Below are 14,446 nucleotides of genomic sequence, written 5' to 3'. Positions count from 1 at the left end.
CAGACGTGGATTCAATCCACGTTTTGAGTCTGGCCATGCCAGGCTACTGAACCTTGGCTTGTGAGCTGAGGCTGATGCCCTGTGGTATTTGTCCATCTTGGTGAGATCGCCTGACTTTGGTATTGGAATGATGATCATTGTGAGCCACAGCTCTGGCAGCTCGCCAGATGTGTATGCTTTGGGAAATAATAGGCTCTCTCTGTTTCTCTTTCTCTCTCTCCTCTCCCTCATATCTTCTCACTGATTTGCGCTATAAGGGAGTGAGCACGTGTCTGCCGTTGCTGGGTTATTTAGTTGACAATACGTTGCATTGCAAATGTTAAATCCATATATGGACATATGTGTCCGCCTGCCGACCCCCACAACTTGAACTTAGCCAGGGTGAAATTGGCACAAACGTGGCTGCAGCAGTTGTAGAAAAGCAAACGGTGCAGTATAATAAATACTGAACACTCTGGAGTCTGGATGCCAGCATGTGCGATGATGTCTGCGAGTTACAGTCCGTATAATCCACCTCACTGTTTTGAGTTCATTACATCTCGCCTGGGGAGTAACCAAGCATTGTACTAAATGGAAATTACTTATTTGTACAGTACGTGTTCAACTTGAGTATCAGAGATAGTGAGCGTGTGGGGGTACCTTATAGCAGCAGTGAATCCCACTGATGGATTTAAAATGATATCTACATGCTTTAATCAGAGCATAACAGTACAGTAAGGTGGATAATTACACGACCAGACTCATTTATTTCTGCTGCTTTGCTCTGCAGTGCATAATGATGCAGCAGGTGCATGATGAAAGAAACTCATCCCGCCAAATGGTTTAGTTTCTGTACACGACCTTCTGCTCTTATTCGTTTCATGTAATTTGTATTGCAGTCAAAGAGGCAGACCTGTCAAAGCCTTCTGTTTATGTACTGCATTTTGTGCCAGACCTGTCGGCTGTGTGTGCCAGTGCCAGATGTGTCAGCTGACCTGGATGTGCATGCATGTTCACACATATGCCTGTGGGTTTGCGGGCAGGTGGAACGGAATCTGCTCCACCTGCGTGTGTGCGTGCGTGCGTGCGTGTGTTGGCAGCTTTCTGTTTCTAAGTAATTGTGAGGGAACATCAGACCTGTCTGCCAATTTTGTGTGTATGTTGTGCCCGTGTGTGTGTGTGTGTGTGTGTGGCACAGTGGTCTGTCAAAGTGAGTTAGGTATGATGGGGCTAGAGACAGCGGCTTAGGTTCAAGAAGGATCTTGTCACATCTCTGCTACCTACATGACAAAACACTGTCCAACCAATCACTCCTTCCCTTCTTCACCTGCGCCCTCCCCTCCTCTCCTCCTTTTGTGTCAGAACTCAGAACTCATTTCTGTTCCCCTCTCAACATTTCCTGGAGCCCATGTTTAGCTTTGCTCACTTCACAAAACACTAGAGTCCAGTCAGTCCACACACATTGGATCAAGCTCCAAAACTATAACAATACTTTTGGAGTTGGATCCAGTGTGGACTCTATTCTTTTGTGTTGTGTGCGTCTGCCCTGCGCTTGGCTTTTTAAACTGTGGATGCGTGTGCTTCATTTACTTTGTTTGTTAGCTTTGCTCAATTTCCATTTCCATCATCACTTCACTTGTTGTTCACTTCATCCTTCCTTTCATATCTCGGCCCACTTTCACAATCCCATGGCTTCCCATTTCTGAGTAGCCCTCCTCCTAGCTAACCCCTCTTCTCTTGGCAGGCGCCTATACGTATCTCTGTCTATCTTTGGAAGTGCTCCGTCAAATGGTGGAACACAAGTGGGGATACTTTCTTATTTTCTTATGCCCAGACATCCCCACACAAATACCACCACCACACAGATTCTACTCCCACAGCCATCACCCCTTAAACATGCAAACAAGACATTCCCTCTTCTTTTCACAATGTTTTCCATGTTACTTCTGACATTCACTCCTACCCCACAAGGGAAAGAGATGATTTTGAATTACCCTATTGTCGCACTTCCAAACATCAATCTTTCATCAAATCTATATGCCTTCATCTATGGAATTCCCTACATGCTTCACTTAAATCCTCATTATCCTTGCCAATATTTAAGAAACATCTAAAGAAATATCTTATTTCTTCCTCTCTGTAGATTACATGATTTACTTTGATGTGTTATATTTTCTTTTGTGTGTTTGTTGCTGTATTGTTTATTTCCCTTTTTTGTGCAGTCCCTTCTTTATTGCACAGCTGCTCCCTTTGACAACTTGTAGACGTTTGTGTTGTTCTTAATGAACTTTTAATGAACTGTTTGGATGTATGGGCTGTCAAGGCCAGAAAGTAGTTTTTTTGCCACTCGGTAGGCATTCCTGCATAACTTCTGGGTTTAATGATGATGTCACGCGCATACCCTCTATTGTCTATTTTTTGTACTATGTGCTAAATAAATAAACCTAAACCTAAACCCACCCACGTACACCTTAACAGATGTACACACAAATTCAGGCACACATCACTCTTGTAAAATGTTAGCGCAACACACACACACACACACATACACACACACACCATTCCCCGCTCTCTTCCGACCTCACTGCTGTAAGTAGTTAATGAATCCTATTATGCCTTTCCTTCACCGTTTCAGTAGCACAACCAAGGGTGCACACTTGGTTTTTATATTTGTCATAATAAACATCGTTAAATGCATATATCTGCCGTAATTTATCTTTCCGTTTCCACAACAATATACTGTACAGAGAAATGGGCATATTTGGGGCATATTTAGGAATGAATCATGGTTAATCACATGTTAGCTGTGATTAATCAGATTAAAAATGAAATCTTTTGACAGCCCTGATATAGACATAATCAGACAAAGTGCACGCACGCACGCACGCATGCTTATAAGCCACCCACGTAATCATTCAACATAATACTCTCCCAGTACACTCACACACACACAAATGCACAGCAGACTCTGTTCTTCCATGGCCACATCCACTCATCCACCCACAGACAAGCGTCTGGATGTTCAGTGGCCAAGTTATTAATGGGGTGTGTCCAGGCTGTCGTAAACATCTCCACAGCACTCGTGGGAAATACACACCACAACAGCACACACTCCTACATCTCTCTATCTCTCTCTCCCCCCCCTCTCTCCCTCTCCCCCTCTCTCTCTCTCTCTCTCTCCCTCTCCCCCCTTCCCCCCCCCCCCTCTCTCTCTATCTCTCTGTCTGTAGACAGTTAATTCCAGATGGCTCCCTGGCTGCCCGCAGAAACTATGAACTCCCACTTCCCTCCTCTCTCCTATCTCCTGTCTCCAAACACCAAACAGGCCACTCTCCAATATGTCCTCTCCCTCTCTCGGAAAGCCGAACAACAGCCCCCTTTCCCCTTTCCTTTTCATCAGTGTCTCAGCCTACTCGGTCTCTCTCCCTGGCTGGTTGGGGTTGAGGGCTTTGTCTTGATTAGGTGGACTCTGTTGGCTGGGGTCTTTTATCACTTGCTGTGCAGAAAAGCACAGACAGGCAGTGTGGCCAAATGAAAGTCCTCTATCTCCTCCTTCTACTCACTGTCGCTGCCTCGCCTACCTCAGTTGTTGCTTTCTCTGTAATTTGGATCTTCTCCTCTCCCCACCTTTCCCTGCCCTCTCCTAGCCTTTATTTATTTACAACTTTCTTTCTGCTCCGTCTCTCTCCCGTCTTTTCTTTCCTTCGTCTGCCCCGTTTGTCTGGCTCTCCTTTCTCCATCTCTTCTGCATGTCTATCTGTGTCCGTGTTCCTTATTTCTACCCCCGCGTATCGGATCAAAAGAAACACGGATTCATTAATGACCTTTTTTGCGTGGGAGTCATCAAATTAAAGCCACAGCCATAGCTTTGCAACCTGCTCTGCATACCAACTCAGGCTTGCTTATATGTCATTCGTGCTAATCGGCTGAGCCTGGACACGGCAGAGATCACACGATTGCACTGCGGAGGCAGATGAGGTCAGCGCATCCCACAGCGGCGGACACGGAGAGAGCAACCACATGGTAGTGGAGAGGAGGTGATTTAACATGGGCATGGCGTCTGTCAGTGACTGACAAGAGTTTGGGTATGTATGGGGGACAGCACCAGGTCCCAAGTGGCAGCCTTGCTCGTACTTATTAGTTCAGCTGTCTGTCTCCAAAATGAGAAAAGCAGACGTGCATTATGGAAGCACACCAGTATGAATATTTGCACCGACGCAAGCTCAAAATGCATGGGTCCACCCACACACGTGCCCATCCACATGCATGTACACACACACACACACACACACACACACACACACACACACACACACACACACACACACACACACACACACTCATTTATTATTGCACATTCGCTCTTAAGTGAATAATATGCAAATGTGCATTAATAAAATGAGTGTGTATGTGATTTTCTATGTGCATGTTTGAACTATCCACTATATCATAGTTAACTGGATAGTTCACACGTGCACATAGAAAATCATATGCGCATAATATTCAAATAGACTCAGCACACAGCAGCTCCAACAGCAAAAACACCAAAGGGAAAGTATACATCTGCATGTACCCACACAGTTCTTCTGAAGCAGACATTACCTTGGCAGAATATGTATATACTGTGTGCACGCACACACGCGCGTGTGCTCTCTCTCTCTCTCTCTCTCTCTCTCTCTCTCTTCATTGTTTTGCATCCAGATAGATAGTTCTACTGTACAAGCATAACGTTCTCATACACGCACACACAGCTTTTGACCGATGCTTAATAATAAATGGCTGTGGGCTGTTTGTTAACCCTGCAGCACTCTGCTTCTCTCAGAGATCACTGTCAATCACAGCACTATCCATTTGATCACTCTGCATGCGCGTGTGTGTGTGTCTTCTCTTGTGTGTGTGTATAAGGGACAGTGAGAGAGAGAGATAAGATGGAGAGATAGAGAGGAAGGGAGAAGGCAATAGACAGCCAGAGAGAGGATAGGATAAAGAAGCCGTTGCCATTGCTGCCCATATCCAATAAAATAAACGATGACCTACAAGTCAATCAAGACCCCATTTACCTCCAGGACATGCTCCACCCCTACACCCTTCCTGCACACCAGCTATGACAACACTCCAAGCGACTGTCCCTCCTGGGTCCCAAGCTGTGGAATGACCTCCGCCCCTCAGTCAGAACCAAGCGGCAGGCATCCACCGCTGCAAATGAAGCCAGTGTGGAAGCAATGAAAACGCTGCAGTTCCCATGTATGGCCTAGAGCAGTCCTTCCCAAACTTTTCAGGTCGAGACCCAAAAGAGAGACGTTTGCCTGCAGGACCCAAACTAGTGAAAATAGCAGATCCACAAGCGCACAGCGCTCTTTCCCCTCCTGTTGGTCCCAGAAGAAAATTTCATTCCATTAAAATATATGGGTATTTCACCAGACTTCACCCGCGGTTGTATTACTCCCATATGTTTATAATTAATTATAAACAAAGCTGCAACTCTGCTTTAATTCTCCAACTTGGGGTCCCAGGAACGTTTACGCAAACACCACAGCATGCTGACATGCATGCTATAGTTTGACACATTGAGGTCGCTGGCAGCACAACTCCTAACATGCTGAACAGTCATACACTCTGTAGTCAGTACAGTACGTGCTCCTCCCTATCTCTATACCTGTACCAATGTGTCTCTGCCACTTCACTCCTCCTCTCATGTCTCCTCTCTGTTCCTGTTCTGGACCCACCGTCAGGTTCAAACACAAGGACACTCCCCTTATGACGTCCACCCTGGCCTGCTTCACACACGCTTGGCCAACCCCGGGGAATAACACACTGCATTGATTCTGTCACATCGCTCAGTAGTTCAGTCAGAATTACCAGCATCGGAAAGTACTTCAAGGACTGTCAACAGGTGTGTGTGCTCTGTTTGCCTTTAGCTCCCACGGTCAGGGGTATTTCCATTTCAATAGTGTTGCTGTGTGTGGACTCCGGTGTGCCTGCGTGTTGACTCAAACACCTACAACTGATAAAGAATGCCACGATGCACCTTGTCTTCAACCACCCAAAAGTTCCATATATGTCTCTTCCTGCTGCGTTCCCTTCCTTCGGCTTCCTATATGCCGTCTGCATTCCAATTTGCAAGACTGTCTGCTATGGGAAGTGTACTGACCCCAACTGCAAAGTATTGGCAAGGGTCATTTTGGTTGTTCCCTTCATCGAGGACATATACGAAGGACATTGTGTCAGCCAAGCCTGCAAGCTTATCAAAGATCGGAGCCAATCCAACGACGGACAGAGCCACAGAGCCATTGGCAGTAGATTGCTATACGACTTCCACCAGTCTTGGGAAATGTACACCTCAGCACTCCTCACTCCTTCTATCACTTCTTGTTGCCTATATTTTTGATAGATGCTACGCAGTACGTTGCAGACGTATGTTGGTAACTAAGTACGTTATGTACTGTATGTTATATGCTTAGACGGACGCTAGGTTTGATGTTTACCTGGTATCCTATTCCTGTACTCTAGGTACTTTGTAGCACTTGATTGTTTTCTTTGCACTCTTTGTATGCTACTTGACAATTTACCCTGTCATTGGCTGATTGGGCTTCATGCCATTTATGCCGATATTGCACATGCCGCTATTGCACATGTAAGTATCTCATCTGCTAAATGCCTTAATTGTAGTAAATTGCATTTGTGAATTGTGTGCCTGCAGGTGGGTGTGCTGTGTGTAGTCTGTGTACTGTGTGTGTGTTAGTGTGTGTGTGTGTGTGTGTGTGTGTGTGTGTGCACGCGCTTACATACCCTCTATGGCGAATGGTTTGCCCACTGTGAGCAGTTTACAGTCGGCATCAATGGACACCTCAAAGTCCAGCAGGGCTTTATCCATGATGAAGGCATCCAGGAGAGGAGGATCTGTCCTTCAGCACAAACACACACACACACACACACACACACACACACACACACACACACACACACACACACACACACACACACACACACACACACACACCACATAAGAGTGAGGCTGAGGCAAAGCATTTAATAGTCCTATACTGTCTGTTGAATGAGTATCGGGTGTCTTTTGTGCAAAAACACATGCATTTCTTTGCTTTTTTGTTTGGAAGCAATTCCAATTTCTTCAACATATTGGATTCACCTCATCAAACTCTCTCCCAGGGATCCCTGAGCGTTGTGGACGAGGTGTCACACTATAGCTGTCACTCTACCATTTATGTAGTGGCTGAGATTAGCTGCATGCTAATACGCTGCGTGAACACATCCATCATTACCAACAGTCTCTGTTGTGGACTGATAAGACCTCCGGAAAGTCCTCGGCACAACCGCTATATATTGATCTGATTGACCCCAAGAACCCCCAATTATACACTATTCGCCGGAAGCTTCAGACACTGCTGACCATGTCCTCCAGTGGATCCAGAGTATCACCGTGACAAACAACACTATGCACTATGGGATGAACGGAGGGCTCCTCAACATGTCCATACATGTCCCTTTTTTAGATTTTCTTTTTTACACACCATTATACTGACCCAATTACTGAGTCTTCAGGTTTTCTTCTGAATATATGTGACACGTATTTACTATGGCATATGAGTACAACTAGTACTAGTGGTTCTTAAATGTTTTATTTGCCAGGACCCTCTTAACTCTGAGAGTGGGTCCATTTGGTTCCATGTGTACACTCTCAGAGTTACACACCTGTTACGGTCATTCAGGGCTATCTCTTTGTGTTTCTGGTAATATTATTGTACGCTCAAGTCTGTACACTGACACAACCACAGACACATGCACTTACAAACTACCTCGGATCCATTCGATAAAATGTAATCACCTCTGCACCTCATTTTACGCACTCACGCACACATTTCTACATCTACACGCATGAATGCACATGCAAACTCCTTTTCACTCTCAGTACGCACACACACACACGCTCCATCATGGAGCACATTTCATATAACAGGCTTAGACACAATGTGCTTAAAAATGTAATAGAAAATATGCAACAATCATGAAAAAAGTAAACATATCATAGGAGAAGTGCATATAAAATAGAACGTATTATGTATACACTGTAAACTAAAAGAAAAGTGTTACTTTAAGCCTATAACTAAAAGCTTTAGAATTCCAGAGAATAGGACTATAATGACTGTAGGCAGCACCATAAGCTGATTTAGAATGTATTCTGGTATAATGAGGAAACCTTTATCTGATAATCTAAGATCTGTTGTGAGCATGTCAACAATATAGGAAGGAGCTACGCCAGTCATCGGTTTAAAAACAACAAGTAGTAAATCAAACACTGACTCACGGGCCGGACTACCTGGAATACAGCCTGATTCGGTACTAGACTGGGCTGATCAGATTATCACTACCTCCTTACTATTCAGGACATACACTCACATTTACTGCAAAAACAAACGGTGACTTTACAATGTCTTTGCCAGGAAAGCACAGAACTCTTGTTTCCCTGCATGCTGCCTGCCTATAGCAGTGACCTGTCTGTCTGCCTATAGCAGTGACCTGTCTGTCTGCCTATAGCAGTGACCTGTCTGTCTGCCTATAGCAGTGACCTGTCTGTCTGCCTATAGCAGTGACCTGTCTGCCTGCCTATAGCAGTGACCTGTCTGCCTGCCTATAGCAGTGACCTGTCTGCCTGCCTATAGCAGTGACCTGTCTGTCTGCCTATAGCAGTGACCTGTCTGTCTGCCTATAGCAGTGACCTGTCTGTCTGCCTATAGCAGCTACCTGTCAGTCAGATGGAGCTCAGCCAGCTGGGAGAAGGATGTAGGCTCCTTCAGGGAGAGAAGTAACTCGGAAGTTATTGTGTGTGTGTGTGTGTGTGTGTGTGTGTGTGTGTGTGTGTGTGTGTGTGTGTGTGTGTGTGTGTTAAGGCTGTCCCCAAACATTCAAGGTTCGAATGTTCGCTCGTTAGGGTTGGCACTCGAATCTTAATTAATGGGCTTGAACCATTCGTTTTTTTAATATAATGTTTATTTAAAAAATATATAATAAATTTTTTTTTTTTTTATTAACTTGAAAATATATCTCGGCAGGAATGCGATATGAACATGTAAAAAAAAAAGTAAGTTTCTAGTGCATTCCTGTCAGAAGTTATGATTTTTTAAAGAAATCTCCCCTTATTGTTCTGCTGTGCACGTTCATTTGGTGATTGGAGACTGACGCGTCTCTCTCTCTCTCTCTCTCTCTCTCTCTCTCTCTCTCTCTCTCTCTCTCACACACACACAAACACACACGCCAGCATGATCGCTTTTCTTACTAGCAGCCATAATATATTAGCATTATGCTCTCTAGCATGATAGCAAAAAGGAGTGAACTCTGATCATTATTAAGCAAAACGGTCACGGAAGATCTGCTTTTTCCCTGTGCCCACTTCTTGTGAGTGTGGAAGAACACACTTTTGTTGCATTAGAGCAGGGTAAATATTAAGTTTTGCGCCACGGTCTTGTGTTTATATTCCTCTTACATACCGGTAGGCTGTATGTTATTGTCGCAATTAACAGTGAGGGGGCCTTCCTGAGCGAGGGGGCTTCTGACGGCGTCGCTTACTCGCTTCCCCTCTGTCAGAGGAGGAAGCGACGCGCAGCCGTCGGGAACCCCCCCAAACCGACTGCTCCCCCGCCCTTCCGAAAACTGCTACAGAAACTCAGACGCTCTGATCGAGACGTTTATTTTTTAAATTAATTAGAAACAAATGGTCCGAATGTTCACTCGAAAATTTCTGCCGAAGTTCGAGTCCTAAAATAAGGTCTAGGGTACAGCCTTAGTGTGTGTGTGTGTGTGTGTGTGTGTGTGTGTGTGTGTGTGTGTGCGCATGTGTGTGTGCGTGCGTGCGCACTTTTGATGCCCAGTGCATAGAGTATACACAGTACTACAGTATATCTATAAGCTATAACTGCCTCGACATCCTGCATCTCGTGGGCTACATGTGTGTGGGTCTCTCTCTCTCTCTCTCTCTCTCTCAGGGAGCGGTATAATGGGGTCAGTTGGTTCTGCCAGCAAAGTGTTTTATTACCTCACTGTTCCTGCACTGCTGTGACTTACATTTGTGCTACATCGCATCACCTCGCAATAGAAATGAGCGCTTCCTTCGTCCAATATGTTCTGATCATCATCTCTGCATTATATTCACAACAACAAGCATATCTTTGCGTGTCTTTTTCTCTGCTCTATCCAGAGCACGCACGCACACACACACGCACGCAGATAAACTATCTCAGCATCTGTACTTTGTGGTGTTTGATGTGCTTTGAGGGGATTAGCTCTGAATGTGTGCAATTTTAACAGTTTGTTTAAAGGAAGTGTGTCTAAGTGTGTAAGCCAGGGGAAGGCGTTCTGTATTTCCTACAGTGTGTGTGTGTGTGTGTGTGTGTGTGTGTATAGTGTGTGTACAGCGTGTCACTGAAGAAGAATACCAATAATGGTTAACATTAGGTAATTTGGAAGAGAAATAAAGTTGAGGAAAGATTGTGGTAGAATTACATATATATACATATATTATGTACCTTTTGCCTTTTTTAAGCGTATTAAGAGTTAAGTTGCCTTTAGGACTGGTATCTAGGCCTATTGTTTTGGTACAGCTTGTATTGGTACTTATGACACAAGCATGGTTTCTCTCTTATCTTGTGTATAACTATGGACTGATCCCTGTGTTCGATGCAGAATTAACACTTAATGTGTGTGTGTGTGTGTGTGTGTGTGTGTGTGTGTGTGTGTGTGTGTGTTAAAGCACACCTTGAAATAAGTGTCTCCAACGTTTGCCTCATCAGTTACTCCAGGATCCTAAAAAAATCCCTCGACACATATATATAGTGCTTTACTGAGCACATGATGAAACCATGTCAAAAAACGTCATGTCTCTCAACGTGCACTGTGCATGTGTCTTACTTTAACATATGCACTCCAACCGGGGTGGCGGGCTGGTTGAAGCGGCGCATGTACTCGTGCATCTCTGGAAAGCTCTTCTTCATGTAGTCCTCAGCGCTGCTCTCCTTCACCGTACCGAAGCGGAACCCCATGGAAGGGTGGTGGAGCTGGGGGGGAGGGGAGGGGAGGGTGGGGAGAGAGACAGACAGTGTGAGATTAGGATCAGCCTAATATCGGATTCACCACAGCCATGAACTTCCTCCAGGGTTTGAGGAAACGCAAGACAATAATCCTTCTTCATAAATAATTCTGCTCTTTACTCATTATCCTCCTGTCCTTGTGTCAGATGATAGATCGCAGTGTGTGTTTTGTGTGTGCTTCTTTGTGCTCGAGTGTGTTTGTGTGTAGTGCTTGTGTGTGTGATGCTTCTTTGTGCGTGTGTGTGTGTGTGTTTACGTATGTGCTTGTGCATGTGTGTTTATGTGCTCTTACCTGTGTGTCGATGAATGCATATTTATTAGTGTACCTGCGTGCGTGCGTGTGTGCGTGACCTTTTGCTTGTACACATGCACATGTGCTTTCATACATGCTTTCCGCAGGCATACGTCCTTGCACTGAGGCTAACCTTGTCATCGTGTATTCCGGATACCTCTTCAAAGACCTTCTCCCCCACCATTACTGCTGCTAGGTTAGCAGTATAGCTGGACAGCACCAGCAGACAGAATATAGCCCATAGGTTCATCAGGAAACGCCCCGTCCAACACTTGGGAGTCTGCAAAATGGAGAACAAACGGCTGAAAATACTTTTACTTTGAGGGGTTATTTGATGAAAGAACAAATACAGATTGTTATTGTGACATTGGTATATTGAAAGTTTTACAAAAACAACCCAACAACAAAGCAATTCTTCCAAATATGTCACAAGACAAAGAAATATGTCACGTTGACAATCAAAGTAATCAAATGAAAAGGCTGGCGGAAACTAAATGACAGCTTTGACGAGAAAACAATACAAGGACAACCGCACATAAATGAAAGTGAAATGTGTCACAAATCACAGACGATGAAGATGAAATAGAAGTCAGAAGTGTGGCAGTGAAACACAGCACAAACACCTTTTAGAACAGGTTTTCCAACGTGGGGCCAAATTGAAAGGAGAGGAATATATATATCTATAAATGCACCCTGTCAATATAAATGCATACAGTCTCTGTATGTATGTCTGTGTGTAATCCACGTAACTCGAGAACCGTTAGCCGCACCGACTTCAAATTCGACACACACGTTCCACACCACACTGGGCAGGGGGTGCAGTGCCAAAAATAGCAAAAATACTAGATAAATCTACAAGCTTATAACGCATCACGGTGTGACACGCGGTGAGCTTGTAGATCGACTATTTTACCATGTTCTTTTTCTAGTTCCGTTTTTTAAGGTCATTTAACAATGGAGGGGACGTGGGGGTCCGTGGCATGGAAAGGGGCTTGGGAACCCCTGCTGTAGAGTATACATTAGGAACATCTGCTCTTCCAGAGACGTTGACGCAACAGGTGAATTCAGAGGAGAGCTGTGACCTCTAACAGACGTCAGTCACTCAGCAAATCCACTTTAGTCATGCAAGGGACATGCAGAGGAAGGGGAAGACACAGAAGGATTTAAAGGATTAAAGGAAGATTTAAGCCTTCAATCATTAAGATGTGGTTTCAATATTAGGGTGATCATGATGTTATGCAGAATGTATTCAGAGTGTGTGTGTGTGTGTGTGTGTGTGTGTGTGTGTGTGTGTGTGTGTGTGTGTGTGTGTGTGTGTGTGTGTGTGTGTGTGTGTGTGTGTGTGTGTGTGTGTGTGTGTGTGTGTGTGTGTGTGTGTGTGTGTGTGTGTGTGTGTGGTCATCGTCGTGTTCAAGGATAGGCTTTTTGTGTTGATAGTTGTCAGCTGTGGTTGAACCCATGAACTTTCAAGTGTATGACATTTCCTCTAATGCTATAGGCAATGCCATTAGCTGTGTTATTCTCACTGTCTTGTTTAGGGCACCCACAGTCATAATATTGTGAGTTCTTATTAAATATTCTATTGCATTATATGCTGAGTGTACTGCTTAGAAGGCACAGAGAGGACAGAGGGGAATAACTTAGGTAAATTCAGAATTGTATTTTAACGTGGAAACATTTGAATAGCGAGAATGCGTTAATGTCATAATGGGAGTGTTGATCATTGAGAGCTGAGAGAGTGAGTGACAGCTCGTACACTACTCTTTTCCCTCAGTGCTATAATTGATCACGCCGGGCAGAGCAGAGCCTCCCGCGACACACTCAGTCATACGTGACGGCTTGACACACGCCAGTGTACATCCTCATCCACTGCCACCAGATATACAACTGGAAACAAATTGAAAATGAAAGCAAAGAAATTGTTCCCATCGCTGGAGATTAAATTGGTTCTGTTCTTCCCCGACGTTATGTATTCATTTATGCACGCGTACGTGTACACTGCCTCGGTCAGCCTGATAGGAATTAGACTCTCATTTGTCTTTGGCGCCTCGGATAACACCTTTCATTTATACAAGCCAGTCTCGAGCAACGCAAGACAGCGATAACCAACCTTCTCATTTCTTCCTCTTAAGCACGCACCGGCCTTCACCCTGCTCGCTGCCTCACCCTCAGCCCACCCGCTTGCCCTCTCCCCTTTTACATGGTTCGTCGTATGCCCGCCTCCATGTCACCCACCCTCTTTAGCAATTTCCATCCCTGCTCACCCATTTATTCTTTAACCTCTTGCCCACCGTTTCCATGCCAACCTTTTCCATCATGTCTTTTTCGGAAATGTCCACCTTCTATGGCCACTGTCCTACCAACCATCCACCCCACTCTCCTCCTCTCATCCAATTATTCCTCCATTTACTCCCATCAGCTCGTACTGTCGCTTTCAGTCTGATGTCCTGGGGACGCCCCCCCTTCTTCTTTGAGTGCATCTCTCTCGATCACCCTCTCAGGAAGTCTCTATATGTCTATATCGGGGCACTTACCCTCTCCCCTCTCTCGGTGTGAGAGCACCATCTCCCTTCTCCCCCCAGGTAACTTGCTACATCATCACTGTATTCCTACTTGACCTCTCCGCAATCTATCTCCTGTTTCATGTGGCTATGGCTCACCACAACTTTCCTCCCTTGCGGTTAGGACCATCCTCCCGGAGCCCTGACCTCTCTCCCTCCCTAATCATATAACTCACTCCACACGCACGCATGCGCGGACTGGCTTATACGTATATACCATATACCATAATATCCATCCATGTCTTACCTTGGTGGCGACAGTGCGTCCAAACAGTATGGCATAGCAGAGGTTGAGGGCAGAGGAGTAGGAGAAGACACGCAGCCTGTTCCTGCCATGGGGGGTCATGCCAAAGGGACTGTTCCACTCGTACAGGGTGAGGAAGAGCGCAGTAAGGTGCAGTGTGACGAAGATGCCCACCCACATGGACCAATGTAGAGGCCACATGAAGGCCCCGATGGGGGCTGCGGTGTCCCGACTACGCACCTAAGAGGACATCAGTCAGAATATACACTTG

The 14,446-nt window shown here is 45.2% G+C and overlaps 1 protein-coding gene across 1 annotated transcript in view; it reads right to left on the bottom strand.

Moving 5' to 3' along the window:
• Positions 1–14,446, bottom strand: part of grin3ba (glutamate receptor, ionotropic, N-methyl-D-aspartate 3Ba) — a 105,047-nt gene that overhangs the window by 18,570 nt on the left and 72,031 nt on the right. The window contains exons 5-8 of the mRNA XM_083791250.1: positions 14,179–14,415; positions 11,504–11,650; positions 10,900–11,045; positions 6,769–6,884 (exon numbers count right to left, since the gene is read on the bottom strand). Of these exons, the coding sequence (XP_083647376.1) occupies positions 6,769–6,884; positions 10,900–11,045; positions 11,504–11,650; positions 14,179–14,415 (646 nt within the window). The remainder of the gene's footprint in view (positions 1–6,768; positions 6,885–10,899; positions 11,046–11,503; positions 11,651–14,178; positions 14,416–14,446) is intronic.

This window comes from Protomyctophum parallelum (genome assembly GCF_964188405.1).
Source record: "Protomyctophum parallelum genome assembly, chromosome: 20".
In the NCBI taxonomy this organism is placed as follows: Eukaryota; Metazoa; Chordata; class Actinopteri; order Myctophiformes; family Myctophidae; genus Protomyctophum; species Protomyctophum parallelum.
Note: the sequence above shows the minus strand (reverse complement) of the source record. Positions and strands in the feature narration are given on the sequence as shown.